We start from the raw sequence: 16,916 nt of genomic DNA on the forward strand, positions 1-16,916 counted from the left end.
TCCCAGATCAAGACATCCTCCACAAGATATGGCATCAACGGCGCCTACCCCTTTCACCTGTACCTTTTGCTTCCAGCCCTCCGACGGCCCTTCACACGTCATCGGCCGGGAAGCCCGCCTAAGCTGCTCGCCCTGCTACGCCGCGCTGATCGACCTGGCCATCTGCTGGGTTTGCGGTGAGATCGTCTACCGCGGTGACGACTGCGTCAGCTTGGGGTAGTGCTTCTGGCATCGCGCGTGTTATGGGTGTATGTTCTACGGGAGCAAGCTCATCTACCGAGGGGTGCCTGTGCTGGACCTCTTTGACGATGGTCTCGATGCCGTTGTTGATGGGAGGAGCATGGCTGGCAGGGTTGCTGGAACGGAAGGCAAGGGGAACATGAAAGAGGTAGAGGTGGTGCCGCTTTGTGCTGCGTGTTGTGTTGGTACGGAGGGGGAGGACGTGGTGCAGAAGGGTTTGAGGAGGGTTGAAAGGGTTGATGGTGGACTCGGCCGCGCGAGATGGGGTGCTGGTGAGACCAGAGCCGGGCAGTTGAGGAGGGCTCCGGCGGTAAGTTATCTGAGTGTAATGAGGGAGTCGATGCTGACTTCACCCTAGTCTATCCGATCTCTCAGCCCGGACTCGTCATCATTCCGCAGAATAGGAGACGGATCTCACAACGAGAGCAGAGGGCATCTGGCAACACCACCCGGAGACTCTACGATATATGTCTCCATCAACGATCCCATCGGCCAGCCTGCCTTCAAGCCAAGTCCAACGAAGCCTATACCGATATGGATGCAGCCATTTCGGGGCCTTGAGCAAGTGGTCAGTGAAGAGCAGAGAGAAATCAATGTACTTCATCCACTCTCTGGCCTCTCACAGACTCCAGCGACGTCAATCTCCGGGACCCCCTCAATGGGGTCATCGAATTCACTTACACCGACCATCAGACCAACTACGCCGGTCCGCTCCACATCGCCGCCGCAAACACCGCCCAGGTCTCGTTCGATCTGGACGCCGTCTGAGATTCGACGAGCACCACCTCTCTCGTGGGTCAGCAACGAGCCCCTCAAGCGGCCGTCCTCTCGATTTGCGTCCCGTCTCGAGAAGTCGGACACGACGACGTCGTCGGGTTATGTCACTCCGCCAGAGACGCCCTCCGAGCAGCAGACGCGGTACAACACCCCACCGCCGCCGCCGCAGCCGCAGCTACGGCGAGTGCGGCCGCAGAGTCCACTGGTCCCTGCTCGGGTCCCACGGCGTCACGCCGTGCGTCGAACGCCTCCGCCTCAGTCTTCCGAGTACCTAGAGCGTTACAACCCCATTCGGTCCCCGTCGCCGCGACCACGGATCACACGACCAGTCATGTCAGCGTTCGGTCCACCCAGTCTTGGCAGAGCCAGCTTGGTGGTGTCGAGGCATGCGACTAAGGATGATGGTAATGGGCCGACTCCAGATCCGAATCAAGGCACGGAGAGGCTTCTCTCGGATGGGGCCGACTCGCCCGGCGAAGCGGGGAAGAAGAGGAATTTGCAGACCTTACGAAAGCTGTTCAGCGGGAAGTGAAGAAAATGGCGGGCAAGTATGCTAGACCCCAGAGATTAAATAGGACTTGGGCAAGTATTCTTTACCGCTAGTGATAGTGCGGAATGCGGGAAACATTCGAGAGTAGAATATATCTTCAGCAATGAATGCCTCAATGCTAATCTCACAACATTGTGGGCTCTTGCCGGACCCTCGACAGCATGGCCGAATCGAGAAGCATAACTAAGCCATCTGGCTGTAACATCATCCCTCCGATATTTATGTAGAGGGGTTGTAAGACTGGAAAGCTCCTTCACAAATAAAGACCGGGGTCGCGACATAACGGCCTTGGTCGCGCCAGGGACCCCGTCTGCAGTCGCACTTGTCATCCCTGCAAGCGCCCCCACACTCACCCACAAGGTGTGTGCCACCGGCCCATCCCGCCAACTGGCTAGCACCAATTCCATCCATCCATCCATCAATGCATCAATCCAAACACAACCTCGACCTTGATTACTTTCCACTGCATCCCGCTAAATTCTCAGCCTCGTCCCTCACAACGCAACCTCACTTCCACCCACCACAACTACGAACAACCGTTTCTCGACTGAGGTGCTCTTCCCATCCTCGTCGCATTGCTACCTTCTACCTAAAGACGATAACCACACATACGAAAATACGCAGCAAGATATCGCGGGGGACCTGTACCCAAAATGGCTCCGATAGACAAACCAACCCCCGAAGAGCTGGAACGTACGTATAACCCTCACCCACGTTGCGCCACCAAGCATGTCACTAACACACATCCCCCAAAAAAACAGAGCAACTAAAAGACACAATCCAAGACCTCTACCAAATCCTAGTCCAAGTAACAACCTACAACGCGACCCCTTCCGCGCCCACCGCACCCGCCCTCGCAGACTCGGTCCAAGCCCTCTCGCACTCCCTCCAGCGCGTCCACATGACCGCGACAGCAGGCGCCCCGCCCTCCCCCGACCTCCCCGGCGCGCTGCCCAAAATCCCGCCCGAGCTGGTGCAGTACGTCGAGAACGGGCGGAACCCGGACATCTACACGCGCGAGTTTGTGGAGCTTGTGAGGCGCGGGAACCAGCTCATGAAGGGCAAGATGAATGCGTTTGCGCAGTTTCGCGATGTGCTTGCGGATCACGTCGAGAGGGGCATGCCGGAGTTGAGGGAGGGTGTTGGGCGGGTGCTGGAGGGGGGCAAGGTTGTGGGGAGCGGGAAGCCTGGTGGTGGGCTGTGAGGTGCGCTGTTTTTCGGGGGAAGGGGGGGTGGTTTGTTTTACGAGCTTCGGGAGAGGCCTTGAGAGGATCAAGACATGAGGTTCTTCGGGGGAAACCCGGGCAGACGAAATGAGCGCAAGTTGGAGACGACCAAGGGCCAGGGTTGGATACCCAGTGGTGAAGGCGCATCGAGAGAGTTTGATACCCAGAGACGGACAGAGTCGTGTGGATAGCACGTCACACATGATAATGGAATATACGGAGTGATTGGCAACGATATCAAGCTTTAGTGCTAGCCCATGTCTTTTTCCACGCGACGTTTGCAGAGTCAATTACCAGCTGGTCAACTATGCCTAACTTTGCGCGCAAGAAAAAAACACGACAAGATTTTGGGTAGGGGCATCGTCACTCATATGCCCCTTTCAATGAGATATGCAAGACGCCTTCCAACCCATCCTTTCCCCAGGTTCGGTCATGAAATTCGGATTGGTTTCTGAGGGATATTGTTTGGTCGTGAACTCTTCTTCTCTCTTCTCTGTTCCTCTTCCCTCTCTCCCTCTGGTATGTCTCTACAAAAAAGGGTTGTAAAGGTATGAAAAGGAAAACAAAAAAGTGGTAAAGAGAAACGAAAAAAAAGGGACGATTGGGGTCGATCGATGCCTGGGTAAAAAACGCCGCCCGTGACACTTTTCTGTGCGTTTGTAGTCTATCCGGATCTGCAGTCGAAAAAAAAAAAGACAACACAAAACTCATTCCCCGCCGCGGAGCCGTATGCCCAGCTTCCGGGCCCCTATGATGCAAATGTACACGAATCCCATAGCTGCCGCTACCAGCAATAGGAGCTGGAACGGGACCAGGACTAGGGCGGCCACGATCCAGATTCCATACTGGCGAATCTTGTCCACAATCCGGTCGCCGTCTTCTTGGCGCCGCTTCGTGTGGCTCTTCATCGGCTTTGCAGCGAATGAGCCGCCCGTATTTCGTCCCGACTCTGCTGACTCGTCGGATGTTTCTGCTTCTTCCTCCGACTCGGATTGTCAGGTCGAGAAGTTGAAACCGCGTCCACCGAAGCCGCCGGCACCGCCACCTCCACGAGGGCGGCCACCACCGTCGGCAAAGTTGAAGTGCGCACCACCACCACCTCCGCCGGGGAAGCCGCCTCCATTGAAGCCGCCACCGCCGCCGAAGCCGCCGCCACCGCCCATCATGTTGAAGAGGATCTCGGGGTCGATGCCGCCGTGCATGCCGCCCATACCTCCCATGCCGCCCATGCCACCGCCGTGGCTGAACATGTCAGACGGGTCCATCAGGTCCTCGCCGCTGTCATAGCTGGCACGCTTCCTGCAAGCGGGGTTAGCAAATATTGAATAACGGACACACGTTTCAGCTTACTGAGAGTCACTCAGGGTCTCATAGGCTTCTCCAATATCCTTGAAGCGCTCAGCAGCCTGCTCGTCGTTGGGGTTCTTGTCCGGGTGGTGAATGATGGCCAGCTTGCGGTAGGCCTTCTTGATCTGGTTATCATCCGCGTCCTTCTCAACCCCGAGGATCTTGTAGTAGTCCTTGCGCTGGCTCTTCTTCAGCTCCAGCTCAGCCCGGCGCACCTCCTTGGCGATGCTGCGGTCCTCAGGATCCAACTCCTGGATGTTCTTCCACTCCTTCACGGCGTCCTCCCACTTGCCTGCCTGGCCATATGCGTTGGCCTTGGTCTTGCGAGCCTTGAGATATGTTGAGTCCAAGCTGATGGCGCGCTCGCAGTCAGCAATGGCTGCGTCGTACTCCTTGAGCTTGATCTTGCACAGCGCTCTGTTCTGCAAAATCTTGGAGTTGGTGCCACGGTTGGCGGGATCGACCTCGAGCGCGGCGCTGTACTTCTCAATGGCGGACTGCCAGCGACCCATCTTGTAGTCCTGGTTACCCTCCTCCTTCATGCGGTCGAGCTTCTGCACGATTCTGAGGTACTTAACCGCATCCCGCATGTCGGGGTCGCAGCTGATGGCCTTACGGAAGTGGCTGACAGCCTTGTCGTTCTCACCCTGAGCGTAGAGGGCACGACCGCGGAGCACCAGGGCCTCGGGGTCCTGGCTGTTGCCTCTCAGCAGGCCCATGGCAAGATTCTGCGCCTCGCCGAGGGCGTTGACGGTACCCATCTTGAGGTACGCCTCACCACGCATCAGCTGCCACTTGCGGGGTCTGGAGGCTCCGAAGCCAAGCTGACGCTCGGCCTGGTCGAGGGCGTGGAGCACCATGGATCCAGCAGTGCCGTCTCTAAGAGCACTCTGCGCAGCGTTGACGTGCTTCAGCATCTCCTTGGCCGGAGCCTGGTCCTTAGCGGAAGGAGGGGGGTTGATGCGGCCGAAGACCAGCAGGGCCTCTTGGGGCTGACCCAAGCTGGTGTAGATGCGAGCAAGTCGGAGGAGGATCTTGGGGTTCTCGGGGTCCAGGTCGGAGGCACGGGTGCAGTCATCGAGGGCGTACTCGTACTGGGTGTTGGACATGTATGCAGCAGCGCGGTTGCTCAGATAGGTAGCCGAATCGGGGACCAACTCGATGGCTGGAGCAGACTTGTCAATTTGTAGCCTAGACAGATTCGCAATCGGCGACACTTACCCTTGGAGTATTGAAGAATGGCATTCTTGTAGTCCTTCTCCTTGAAGAACTTGTTGCCAGCAGCCTTGTAGGCCTCGGCCTCGTCCTCAGTCGTGGGGACTGGACTGGAGGGGTTGGACTTGTGAGGGGGAGGGGCTGGAGCATCGCCGTTGCCGTTAACATTGGTGTTGATGCCGTTTGGCTTAGGGACGGAGAAGGAAGTCTGCGCAGAGGGTTGGGGTGCAGCAGCAGCGGGAGCGGCAGCAGCAGGAGGCGAAGAAGGCGCCGCGCTCGACTCACGGTCGATGTCCATGGCGTTTCCACTCATGGCTGAGAGTGCAGAAAGTCTCTTTGCACGTTCTTCAGGAGGAAGATTGAGGGGGTGAGAATCGAGGTCGATTTTGCTGCTCCTTCGTGAGCCGGGATCGGTGGGGTGGCGGCCAAAGGTGCGGGATGTGCGCGACGGCTTTGTCTCCCGAGGGCCTGGGGATGCAGGTTGGGAGGGTTTTTTGGTGGGGGATTTTGTTGGCGACTTGATGGGCGACCGGGGCTTTGTGGGCGACTTTGTGGGAGAAGAGGCCTCGGAAGAGGGGAAGTAGCTCGATTCTTGGTGGTTGTCGTCGTCGTCCTGACCTTGCTTCTTGGACGATTTCTTTGCGAAGAGCTTCATTGATAAAGCAGGCGACCCTCTGAGGGGAACCAAAGAATGCGCAGGCTTATTTTTTTGTTGGTTAATTAGGTAAGGAGGGTCGGTACACCTCGATGCAAGGTTATGCTTGTGCACCAGATTCCCCAAACCACAATAACGGGCCTAGTGAAGGAGGGCGGGCAGGCAAGAGTGCGGAAAAAAAGCACCTGCTATTTTTTTTCTTCTGGGCTGCTTGGGTGCGTCCAGTGGAAGGCAGCCGAACCTTGCCTTGACTCGGATGGATGAATACGGGAGAGGGCGGCTTGTGCGGAAGTTGATTGCAGATGGTCGTCCCGGTATGTTCGTTCGTATCGAAGAATCCCGACGAATACAACGATGATGAGGCAGTGTGGTGTGAGTGAGCGAGACAGTTGAAGTGTGAGTGAGAGTAAGGTAGGAGAGAAGAGGAAGACGGATTGGCTGCTCCCAGAAGGCAAGGTTAGGTGAGGGCGGATGAGGAAGGAAAAGAGGAAGGAAGCCCAGGCTATTGAGAAGAGGCTCGGCGAGAAGACACACAGCCCATCGGAGTGGGCACTGGAGGGGAGATACAGCCGGCGCAAGCTGCAGGGTGCTTTTCCAGTGAGGAAGCAGAGCAAAAAAAAAAAGTATCTGTTACTTTTGGGCAAAGCCGATGGGTAGAGGAGGGGGAGGGGGGCGGGATCTGTGGAGAGAGAGCGAGCGAGAGAGAAAAAGATTCGAGAGAAAGAGGCAAGTAACGATGCAAGCAAAGCAGGAAGAAGAAGCTTTAGGAGCGGGATGCACAAAGTTGCTTTTCTGTTGTCATCTTTCGGTAATCCAAGGCAGGGGGACGAGAAAGGCCAAAGGTGAAATACCGAAAATCCCAGGATTCATCAAGCGAGACGAGCCTTAGCTGTGGCTGTCTCTCCCACCTCCAGGGGGGAGGGACTCGTGTAGATTTATCAGCTGTGCACAATTTTCTCTCCCACTCTTCCATCCTCATCTTGTTGCTTTTTCCCGTCTGCCAGGCCCGTTGACTGGTCTGCCTATTCGTCCACTGTCCAGTGCCTTATGGATTACGGGTGAGACGGAGACTGGACTAGGTCACCACCGTATGCCCATGTGCTGGGCTGGCTATGCGTGATGTGGAAAATGTGCTAGCTGGGTAGCTGTCCATACACAGCTTGCCATGCAAAAAAGATGTACATGTACGGATTATTGTACGAAACTTACGCCCACAACCTACCCGGCAGGCACAGGAGATATCCTCCCCCCTGGACCAGCGCAGAAGCAGGACCGCTGCGACCGCAGAGAAACACAAACGTGGATGTACAATAACGGCTCTGCTGGGCAACTGGCACATGGCAACTCCCATTGGGGAGTGGTCATCACCAACGGCACCCAACCCAACTCGGTATCGAGTACATGCAGAACTGCGTGTCACTTGCGTGTGCTGAGCTCTGCATGCGAGGTAGATGTAACCAAGCACCGCCTGGCACCTACCTAATACCTTACCTTACCTCACCTCAAGCACCAAGAAGGAAAAAAAAAAAAAGTCGCCCGCCACTAAACCCAACCCCACAAGAAGCTTGTCCAAACGGCCCAGTCCCGTCTCCCGTTGACTACTGGCAGTCCCGCGGAGCCAATGGTACGCTTAGAGACCGCAACTTGTTTACCGTGATACCTGCACCGTAGTGGATGAAGGGGATCGTCGGACGAACACCACTGGACCGTTGGTGAAGTGTTGACCTGGCATTCTGTCGTCTCCTAGCCACCCTATTTCTTGTTGTCTTTTTCTTTGGTGGCCAGTGACCAATGGTTTACCAGGCGCAAGAACTCTCGCGGAGCTTGCCAAGAGGGCCAGGTTGAAAGTCGTCTGGGTATCCGTATCATGTATCCCTATGTCTGTACTCCGTACGGAGTCCATACGAATATGGGACCTGGGCTTTCCACTGACTACACTACGTAGTAGAAAATAGAAACAGACTAGGATGATGGCTAGACTTTGGTTTCGCGAGAGAGGGGGGAGCTTGAGCTGTTCAGCCTCCATTTAGAGGGTCTCCATTTCCAGACGGGACCCCCAGAAGGCGATGGCGTCAAGGCGTTTGCAGGGACCCAAATGACCTGTCTCAAAAGCTACAGTGAATGCGACGGGTAGAACTATGGAGGGACGAACAGAAAAACGGATGTCACCATATTGTTCTAAAAAACTCAGGGACGTTGTTGACGGGCAACAGTACATCTGAATTGGCTCCCAACTGACAGGAGCGTCAAAGCCTAAAATCCTACAGTACCTAAGGTAAGGTAAGGTAGGTATTAGCCCAAAGGCACCTGCCGTCACCTCATGTCTCCTCCGTCCGACGTCCCGGCTCGGATACAGACGAAAATCGCCATATCGGGGCGTTTGCAACCAACGGTGACTCCTTCCTTCTCTTTCGCTGCAACCCAGCGGGCCGGTTCGAGAAGGTTCGGTGGGGCCCCGTCCCGGGACCCTGCACAGTCAGCGAATCAGCCTCGAGGGTTGGCCGCTGTCATGGAACCCTTGGAGGCTGCTTGGGGTGGTCCGCCGAACCGCCCGAAGAAAAGCGTTACCGTCTCTGATGACACCCGACCACTTTCTGCACCGTGGGAGCGTGGGAGGGAGGGCCTCACCTCACGCCGCCCCTTGGAAATATGTGTGCTGCACTGCGGGTGCGAGTGCAGGCTGCAGAAGGGGGCCTGGCACTGGCTGATTTGCAGCAATCCCAATCCCCAACCTCCTGCAAACCGAGCTGATGGCATCACCATGGCCCATCCCATGCCGCCTTCTTTGCCGGTTCACAATTTCCGCCTTCTTGACAGATCTCGTTGCTCTCTCAAAGTCGAGGGCTACAGAAGTATAGCGGAGCGAGCGGGTCGTCAACGTCTCTCACGCATGCAGGTCGAAGCCAAAGTCATACATCGTGCATGCACTGCCCGTTCAACGGGGGTGCCTGTCTCCCAGCCTTTCCCATTACCCAGAATCCCATATCGCGTCTCGATTTGCGAGCTTGGATGATGTCCTCGAGCTTTGGGGAGCTGCGCCCACCCGATCTCGGTCACACATCTTCTTCCCTCACTCTTCATGTTGTCGGTGGTCACATCAAGTGCCTGCGGCTGCACGTTGTCACCCTGGACTCGGCGCTAAACGGAAACCAAACTGCCGTGCTGTGAAACCCAGCCGAAATTATACCTGTTATTACCGTGCTCCTATGTGCTTGATGCAAATAAAGTACAGTCATGTCCCAATTCGTTCATCAATCCTCGTTCCCATGTATTTGTGCTTTCGTCCCGGAGAGGTTTGTCCCCACGTGCCTCTCGCTCATGTCGTCACCAACAATTACCTTGATTCACCAATGCGCCGCGTACCTTGCCTGAATTCAGCTCAATCCTCGGATCCCTCCGCCGATGCAGCTTCGGATGTCGTATTGCTCCCCATGATGGAGTTGACAAAGTCCTGGTATCTAAACACCTCACGGCGATTCCCTAAACCGCCTTGCATGTTGCGGTTGAAAGCTCGCCTGCCAGTGAATCCCTCGATGACCTTTTCAACCTCGGTCTCTGTAAGCGGTCGCTCGCCGGGCTCTGGCGCGGTGTGCAGAAGCGCATCCCGCAGCTCCGCGAGGTCGATCTGTCCGCTGTCATCGTCGTCGAACGCTGAAAAAGCAGACAGTAACTCGGATTGTGGTGACAAGGAGGCGAGCATCGTAGCAAGGGAATTCAGGAACGCAGCCATTGTCATCGTTTGAGGTGTTGATGGCGGGAAGAAGTTTGACACATCGGAGGGTTTGGACGGCAGGCCTAGAAAAGTTGTTAAACGAGGGAACTTGGTGGATATGTTGAGTTTTCGAATCTTACCCAACTGATTCAGCATGTCGGCTACATCTTCCCTATTGATGACGCCATCGCTGTCGCGATCCAAGACCTCGAAACCCTCTCGAAGCTGTCTGACTTGCGCAGGTTGTAGATGCGATATGGCGTTCCCATGGCTCATTGTCTTCTTTAAACCAGGCCGCAGAGGCTGTGGCGAGGCCATGGTGGTGCTTTCGGCGGTTGGTGTCCGTACTCGCGGCGTCTTGCTCTCGGCCGTGTCTGTTGGGGTGGTTGGGTTGCCGAAGCGGCCGTTGTTCGTAGCGTAGGATGCCTTCGTGGGCGACCCGAAAGGCGTCACTTGGGTCACTTGAGTCGTTGAGGTCTGTCGGACTGCTGATGGTGATGCTGGAGATTCTGGTCTTCTGAATGGAGAACTGCGAGGAGAGCCATGAGGCCCTAGTGGGGAAGGTTTGTAGCCAGCGGGCATTGCCTGTTGTGGGTTCTTCAGGTCAAAATTCATGCGACTTTCCAAGAGATTTAATGATCCGCGCGCGAAACGGGCCCTAGCCTACCATATCGAAAAGGTGTTCGGGGCGGGAGCAGCTGTGGGAGGGAAATAGGGAGTGCCTTGCTCTGGATCTTTGATGCCGCGCGCCCACTTGGCAGCGAAGTAAACAATGAGAAATATGGGGATTGGGCCGAGAGACGACGGTAAGCGTACTAGAGACGAGTAGAGGACGGCAATGTAAAGAAGAAAAGAAACTGCTAAAATTGCGTATGGCGTTTCTGGTATCAGTATCGAATAGAATGTATTCTCGTATGGTTCTGCGTTGGTTTTAAGATGGCGTTGCAGTTCAATTGTGGAAAGGTCTGATCCAGAGCAGAGACAATGGGCGACTTTGGGTGACAGATGAATGTAAACAGAGGCGTCTTCTCCGTGACAACCGTAGCCTTGCATGACCATCCTGTCCGTGCATGGCAATCCTGGGGGGAAGGGGGGGGAGAGCCTCATACCTCAGGGAGGGGGAAAGTGTGGCTGTCAATATGTGGCTTGATCACAATTCCCTGTGTCAGCTGCCAAAATGACTTTCTCCAGCCACATGGGTTTCATGTAAGGTCCCTTGGGGCGCTAAGCAAAAATTAGGTTGAGAGCGACAGCTCGGACCACCATTTTCTCAAAAGGGGAAAGCACAAAGGACAAGGGAAGGCGGGGGGAGAAACGTGGAAAGGGGAAGAGGCAGGAGGGGAGCAAGGGGGTCCTTGGGGGCTGCCGAGAAAAGAAGGCCCTGCCTTTCCAGTTCCATAGCAAGGGAAGGTATTCGTCGGTGGGTGATCACTGATGCTTAGGTGGTAGGCAAGCCGCAAAAGGAGGGGGGGATTGAGAGGGATTTTAGGAGGGAAAAGAGGACACTGAGAATCCGTGATCAGCATTGTTCCCGACGCATTCGTCCAACGCTTTCTCGCTTTCTCTCGCAGACACTGCCCACTTGGCTCACGGATACGGATCCCAACCTGAGCCCACACTCACTGTCAACTACCTGCCTGCCTCCCACACACTAACAGCAACGTAGGGCCGCCTCGTGTCTGTTCTTCCCTCTTTGTCTGCCCCCGGGCTGAGTGTCTGACTTGACTGACAGATTGCCCGTCTGTGTGTCGGTCGATTGCCCACCAGCTGGCCCTGACTTGTCTGGCTCCTCCGAGGTACGCGCGCTGAAGAGTTCTGAATCTGAATCTATCCGTAACCACGACCTGCTCTACTCGTCACCTTTGACTAGCCCCGAGCGACACGCGGAGGGCCGCCAGTGTCCGGCGACCACCAACCAGAGGTCCTTGTCGCGGCAATCCATCCAGGGGCACACTGCAAGACCTCCCCCCTCCATCTCAATCCGACGCCCTGTTTGGTTCGCACCAAGAGGTGCGTACCTTGCTTCGGCGCGCCTTAGCTGAGCATTATTCGAGCCGGTGGGGGATCGAATTGGATTGCACAATTTTAAAAAAGAGGAAAAAGAAGCACCGCACTATCAACTATCCCCTGTCAGGAGTCCTGCCTGGTTTGGGACTCCCAGATACCTTTCTGTACTCCGTACGGAAACCTATCTTTAAGAAGTCAAGGATACCAAGAACGCCTGGGAGCAACCCAATAAGAACCGACGAGACCAGAAGACCAGACCAAACGTCGAAGCAGATCATGTCTCGGTGATTTTCTCTTCCACGCATTGACGCTTTCTGCATCTGTCCCCCCGACAGGATATACCTGCTCTCTCTCCCCCTCGTGTGCCGGAGGGGCCATCCTGTTTCCGCTGGTTGGCAAAGACTGGTAAATGTCAGTCACTCGCCTGCATCTGACGTTTCGAAGAGCGCATTCGGCTATCGTCTGAGAACGCCTCCACGCGCTACCCTGGGCTTGAATACGATTACCTACCGCGCATACCTACACCACCTTACCAATACCGCTCCTGGACTACCTTGCACCTAAGGATACAACTACGTACTATACCGCCTCGCCAACTCCGTCCTCCCGTTCCCTCGTACTCCGTGCTTCGTACCCATCTACCCTTCCGTCGCCGCCCTTCCCCCCCTCCATCTCGCATCTTGCATCCTGGCCCATCGACTCGCACTTGGCTTCAAGGACTCGCCCAACCTCCAATCACCTATTGTACGATTTCAGCGACGACGACCCGGCAAAGAATCACTTGATTGCCCTTGTTAATGTCGCAGCATTACCGTCGAATGTCGTTGGCCACGAGCCGTTAATCTTTCGGGAAATTGTCAGCAAAGGGCTCCCACCATCGTCGCATTTCTCGATCGGAGACAAACCTACTTTTGCTGCACCTCCACGAACGGACCTCTCGACTGCATTTGGATGGCTGTGGCTACCGGCAGCCTGCGCAACACCTTGAACCCCCCAACTACCGACTTGTTGAACGACTCCGCAATTTAACATTGCTCTCACAAGCATGGCTTCGACCCAAGCTGCGCTGCCGTTCCTCACGCGCAACTATTCAAACACGCAGACCCAGTACCCTCCACCGCCCAACGGCCCTTGGCCTAGTCGTCGCACTTCACTCTCCAGTTTCCCAGCTTCGCGGTCGCCTTCGTCAATGTCCAACACATCTCGCCCGTCGCGATCTCCCCAGCCGCCTCCCATTGCCGAGACGGACCGCTCCTCGAACCCGAGCTCAAAGTCAAAGACACCGTCCACTGGTGTCTCATCACAACACTCGTCGCTGTCTGCCCCGAGGCGATACAATCCGGATGCGCATCCTCCCCGCAAGTTGCGCTCGCAATACCCGCGAGGTTCCACCGAGAACCATGTCGAGTACATCTTGGTGGCCTCGTTCGATATAGATCGGGGCCCGGTAATGGAGCACCAATACCCTGTTTCCATTACCGGCGACGAACATATGCTCGCAGAACTCATGTTGCCCGATCAGGCCCATGTTCGGAATCAGGACTGGACTATTTTCTTCTTACACAAGGACACGAGCCAAGAGGAAGAGGACGAGGAACGTAAGGCGAAAGAGGCCAGGAAGCGGAGAAGACGGCGTTTGCGCAATCGCGCTGCTGGCATCGTCGACGAGGAAGATGACGACCCGGACTTGGACGAAGATGAGGGGGACCTTGATGACTTGGACAAATACGACGACGAAGATTCGGACGACGGCGAACCCGAAGGCGGAGAAGGTCCGCCGTTGATCTATGTTCTGAACTTGGTCAACACAAAGCAGGACAAAACGGTCAAGAGAGGTGCTGTTGTCAAGGCGATGGCAATCTGCACGAGGCATCCCTTCCTGCATATATACAAGGTGAGAACTTGCTAGCCCTCTGCTCCCCTCGCTTGATCAGCCGGCTTACTTATATCAGCCCCTTTTGTTGCTTGCCTTGGACGAGTACTTTAAGGCGCCGGTTCCCGAGACGCTGGCGATGCTCTACGATGCCGTCAACGCAATGGACCTGTCTCTCATGCCGAAGCTTAGCCTGCTTGAGAGGCACCTGCTTTTGGCAAGTGACAACAAAGATTTGTTCGTTGAAAAGTTTGAGCAAATGATTCAGATGCGGATAGCCGAGGACCGCGGCGAACACCTCTCAGATCAGCCTTTCGATGCAAGTCGAGACCCTCCAAAACTGCCGGGCGTTTCGAGAGCAGGAACAAAAGCGCACGTTGAAGGTGCTTCGCAGTATTCGGTTCCAAGGGATACACACGAGTTTGAGAGCAGAGTCATGTACAAGGGCATACCAATTCCCATCAAAGTTCCCGTCGCTGTCATGCCGGAAACGGTGGGTGACTTTTCTTTGATCAAACTGATCCAGAAGTTTTCGGAGCCACAAGGCAAGGCGCCACAACCGTTCCCTCTGCATCCTCAATTGACGACAAACGGCCCGCATACGCACCCCATCATTGTATTGGTCAATGCATTGTTGACGCAAAAGCGGGTGATCTTCCTGGGGCACAATATGCCATCAGGCGAGGTTGCGGAGGCAGTCTTGGCGGCCTGTGCCTTGGCATCCGGTGGTACGCTCAGGGGCTTCACGCGACACGCGTTTCCTTATACCGACTTGACCAAGATTGATGATCTCCTCAATGTACCCGGCTTCATTGCTGGAGTCACCAACCCAACGTTCGAACTACACCCCGAGTGGTGGGATGTATTGTGCGACTTGCCTACAGGCCGAGTCAAGATCAGTAGCAAGATCGATTCGGCTCCAGTAACAGAGGGAATGGTCTACTTTCAACAGCAAAACCCGTCATACGCTGGGCTTGTCGGAGGCACCTCCAAGGTCGCAGCCGAAAGTGATCTGACAGGCGACGCGGCTTTCATGCAAGATATCCTCCGAAGTATCGCGGCAAGGCACGGTGAGAGAGTAATACGCGCCAAATGGCGAGACTGGGTTATCAAATTCACGCGAATCGCAGCTGCGTTTGAGGAGAGTGTGTACGGCGCAAGTGCTCTTTACATTGGCGGTGACGAACTAGAGATGGGCCCGGTGGGTGTGAACGGGCACGGCTACGTGTGGCCTGATGAACAATCGAAACACAAGGAGCTTGCGGGTAATGTGACGAGGATTGAAGGGTGGAGGAACACAAGGAGCTACTACAGCTTCATCCAGGTAAGGGAGCCACGGGATCTGTCACTGTTCCCAAGGATTTGTACTAACCGCCGTAGGATCTCGCACTGCTTTACACAGTGAGGCCGTTAAAGGGCCTTGACTTACACCACATGCACGACCGACTACGGACACAGCGGCTCAACCCGATGCAAAGCAAGGAAATTTACGCAGCGTTTCACAAGTATGTCCACTCTTACGACGAGATCTGTTTGCTGTTGAGCGTTGCGCCAGAGTCGCATGCTGGCCTGTTCTACGTCGCACTTGGACTCTTCCACAAGGACCGCGAAGTGCGCCTCAAGACGGCCGACCTGCTGGAACGCATTGGCGAGCACGAGGCGGGGCAGCACTGGTGGAAGGCCCTCAGTCGGTTCGAGAAACTGGCCTACAACCGCATCCGCAAGGAGATGGACGCCGAGATGCGTGCGAAGCTCGAAAAGGAGGGCTTGAGTCCCGAGGTGGAGAAACGGGTCAGCTAGGCGCTTTTCCTGACTTCTTCGGTTGCATCTTACTAGATATACTCCCATCACGGCCGGCGCTCTCTCTCTCATATTACCCGACACTGGCGTTTCTGCTATATCACACTCATGTCATGCGCAAAATACTCCATGCGTCAGGAGAATAGGTGCTTTTGGGGGGTTTTTGCTTTTTTTCTCTTCACGAAGGTCATGATTGGAACGGGGTGGATGAAACGTCGATTATTATTCTCAAATTTCAAGAATCTCAGCAGCAACCTACTACTACCCTAGTTAAAAAAGAAGAACTACACGTCGACTGCGCGCACGCAACGTCTCTTTGTCCTCTCGACATCTTTGGTATTCCTACTCGGCCTGAACTTTGGTTCCATTCCCTCCCTCACTGCGTGCTCCCTGATCATTGACGTCAACGGTATCGTTTACTTTGTTTACAGTCTTGTCCGACCTTCGAGTCACGCGGAGCCGAGACCCAGGTGCTTGGCAGCGTGGTCTACGTGGTCCTTGGCGAAGGAGGCCATGAAGAAGTAAGAGTGGTCGTATCCCTGATCACTCTGGTCAGCGTCTAAAAGTTTTGATATGTCGATGAATTGGGCTCAACTTACGTAGTGATATCTCAGGCTCAGACCCTGGAGGTTCTTCTCCTTGACGACCTTTTCAAAGTTCTCGGGCAGCAATTGCTTCTGGATGTAGAAGTTGTCACCGAGGCCCTGGTGTCTCTTGTATTAGTTGCCAACTCCCATATACGTCATTGTGATCAAGTGAGCTCAAGAAACTTACGACATCAATGAGAGCGTTCAGGGGACCGTAGCTCCAGTTCTTGACGAGCTCGGTGGAGTCGTGCTTGGCCCACTCGGCGCGGTCGTCGCCGAGGTATCCCGTGAAGGCCTTTTCGCCCCAGGGGCACTTTGACGGGTTGGCGATGGGGGCGAAGGCGCTGACGGAGCGGTACATGCCCGGGTGGCGCAGGTAGAGCGACAGCGCGCCGTGGCCGCCCATGGAGTGACCCGTGATGGAGATGCGGGAGCGGTCGAGCTTGCCGGCGAACTCACGGAAGAGCAGCTCGGGGAGCTCCTTTGTGATGTAGGTCTCCATCTTGTAGTTTTGGCGGAAGGGCTCGCGGGTGGCGTCGACGTAGAAGGAGGCCGCCTCGCCGAAATCCCACGAGTCGCGCTCGCCGGCGAGGTCGAGGCCGCGCGGGGAGGTGTCTGGGTAGACGACGGCGAGGCCGCGGGCGGAGGCCTGGGATTGGAAGAAGCCCTTTTCGGTGCAGTTGTCCGGGGTGCAGGTCAGGCCCGAGAGGTAGAAGAGGACGGGGACGGCGCGGGTGGTTGCCTGCGGGGGCAGGTAGAGGTTCACGGCCATGTCGGTGCCGGTGGAGTTTGACTTGTGGGAGAGCTTGAGGAGCTGGCCCCCGAAGGAGGTGATGGTCGCCTTGGTTTGGAAGGTTGCGGTGGCCATTGTTGCTGTTTTGCTGTTTTGGGTATCAACTATGTGTCAATTGGGTTGTTGAAAGGGGG

At 55.7% G+C, this 16,916-nt stretch overlaps 6 protein-coding genes across 6 annotated transcripts; 3 read left to right on the forward strand and 3 right to left on the reverse strand.

Annotated features, from left to right (window-relative positions):
• Positions 1-28: 28 nt before the first annotated feature.
• HER10_EVM0011033 (uncharacterized protein) lies at positions 29-1,549 on the forward strand (the record flags this gene model as incomplete). Its single annotated transcript, XM_035480475.1, has 3 exons — positions 29-216; positions 265-550; positions 599-1,549. 3 exons carry the CDS (start codon positions 29-31, stop codon positions 1,547-1,549), a joined length of 1,425 nt encoding a protein of 474 aa, XP_035336526.1.
• A 471-nt stretch (positions 1,550-2,020) lies between these two features.
• On the forward strand, positions 2,021-2,975 carry HER10_EVM0007512 (transcription factor subunit Med10). Its single transcript, XM_035477067.1, has 2 exons — positions 2,021-2,260; positions 2,329-2,975. The coding sequence occupies exons 1-2, from the start codon at positions 2,221-2,223 to the stop codon at positions 2,769-2,771; spliced, it is 483 nt and encodes a 160-aa protein (XP_035336224.1). The 5' UTR covers positions 2,021-2,220; the 3' UTR covers positions 2,772-2,975.
• Positions 2,976-3,115: 140 nt separating this feature from the next.
• On the reverse strand, positions 3,116-6,893 carry HER10_EVM0001488 (tetratricopeptide). The gene is made up of 3 exons (XM_035471233.1): positions 5,362-6,893; positions 4,144-5,305; positions 3,116-4,092 (listed from the first exon to the last, which is right to left on the reverse strand). Exons 1-3 carry the CDS (start codon positions 6,008-6,010, stop codon positions 3,789-3,791), a joined length of 2,115 nt encoding a protein of 704 aa, XP_035335653.1. The 5' UTR covers positions 6,011-6,893; the 3' UTR covers positions 3,116-3,788.
• A 2,303-nt stretch (positions 6,894-9,196) lies between these two features.
• HER10_EVM0013150 (uncharacterized protein) lies at positions 9,197-11,156 on the reverse strand. Its single transcript, XM_035483206.1, has 2 exons — positions 9,863-11,156; positions 9,197-9,805 (listed from the first exon to the last, which is right to left on the reverse strand). The coding sequence occupies exons 1-2, from the start codon at positions 10,335-10,337 to the stop codon at positions 9,390-9,392; spliced, it is 891 nt and encodes a 296-aa protein (XP_035336732.1). The 5' UTR covers positions 10,338-11,156; the 3' UTR covers positions 9,197-9,389.
• Positions 11,157-12,774: 1,618 nt separating this feature from the next.
• HER10_EVM0010245 (spindle pole body interacting protein) lies at positions 12,775-15,402 on the forward strand (the record flags this gene model as incomplete). The annotated part of the gene is made up of 3 exons (XM_035479711.1): positions 12,775-13,623; positions 13,682-14,926; positions 14,983-15,402. 3 exons carry the CDS (start codon positions 12,775-12,777, stop codon positions 15,400-15,402), a joined length of 2,514 nt encoding a protein of 837 aa, XP_035336461.1.
• Positions 15,403-15,851: 449 nt separating this feature from the next.
• On the reverse strand, positions 15,852-16,857 carry HER10_EVM0007034 (S-formylglutathione hydrolase; the record flags this gene model as incomplete). Its single annotated transcript, XM_035476601.1, has 3 exons — positions 15,852-15,941; positions 16,002-16,106; positions 16,177-16,857. 3 exons carry the CDS (start codon positions 16,855-16,857, stop codon positions 15,852-15,854), a joined length of 876 nt encoding a protein of 291 aa, XP_035336180.1.
• Between the last annotated feature and the right edge of the window lie 59 nt (positions 16,858-16,916).

The sequence above is a fragment of the Colletotrichum scovillei genome (assembly GCF_011075155.1).
Source record: "Colletotrichum scovillei strain TJNH1 chromosome Unknown Contig00003, whole genome shotgun sequence".
NCBI classification, from domain to species: Eukaryota; Fungi; Ascomycota; class Sordariomycetes; order Glomerellales; family Glomerellaceae; genus Colletotrichum; species Colletotrichum scovillei.

Bases quoted from the DNA above. Each gene is read 5' to 3' on its own strand.
- HER10_EVM0007512 (XM_035477067.1), top strand. From the start codon at position 2,221: ATGGCTCCGATAGACAAACCAACCCCCGAAGAGCTGGAAC. The intron at 2,261-2,328 runs GTACGTATAACC...CCAAAAAAACAG, and splicing joins AACCCCCGAAGAGCTGGAAC to AGCAACTAAAAGACACAATC.
- HER10_EVM0001488 (XM_035471233.1), bottom strand. From the start codon at position 6,010: ATGAAGCTCTTCGCAAAGAAATCGTCCAAGAAGCAAGGTCAGGACGAC. The intron at 5,306-5,361 runs GTAAGTGTCGCC...AGTCTGCTCCAG, and splicing joins CATTCTTCAATACTCCAAGG to CCATCGAGTTGGTCCCCGAT. The intron at 4,093-4,143 runs GTAAGCTGAAAC...CCCCGCTTGCAG, and splicing joins GAGACCCTGAGTGACTCTCA to GAAGCGTGCCAGCTATGACA.
- HER10_EVM0013150 (XM_035483206.1), bottom strand. From the start codon at position 10,337: ATGAATTTTGACCTGAAGAACCCACAACAGGCAATGCCCGCTGGCTAC. The intron at 9,806-9,862 runs GTAAGATTCGAA...CAACTTTTCTAG, and splicing joins CGACATGCTGAATCAGTTGG to GCCTGCCGTCCAAACCCTCC.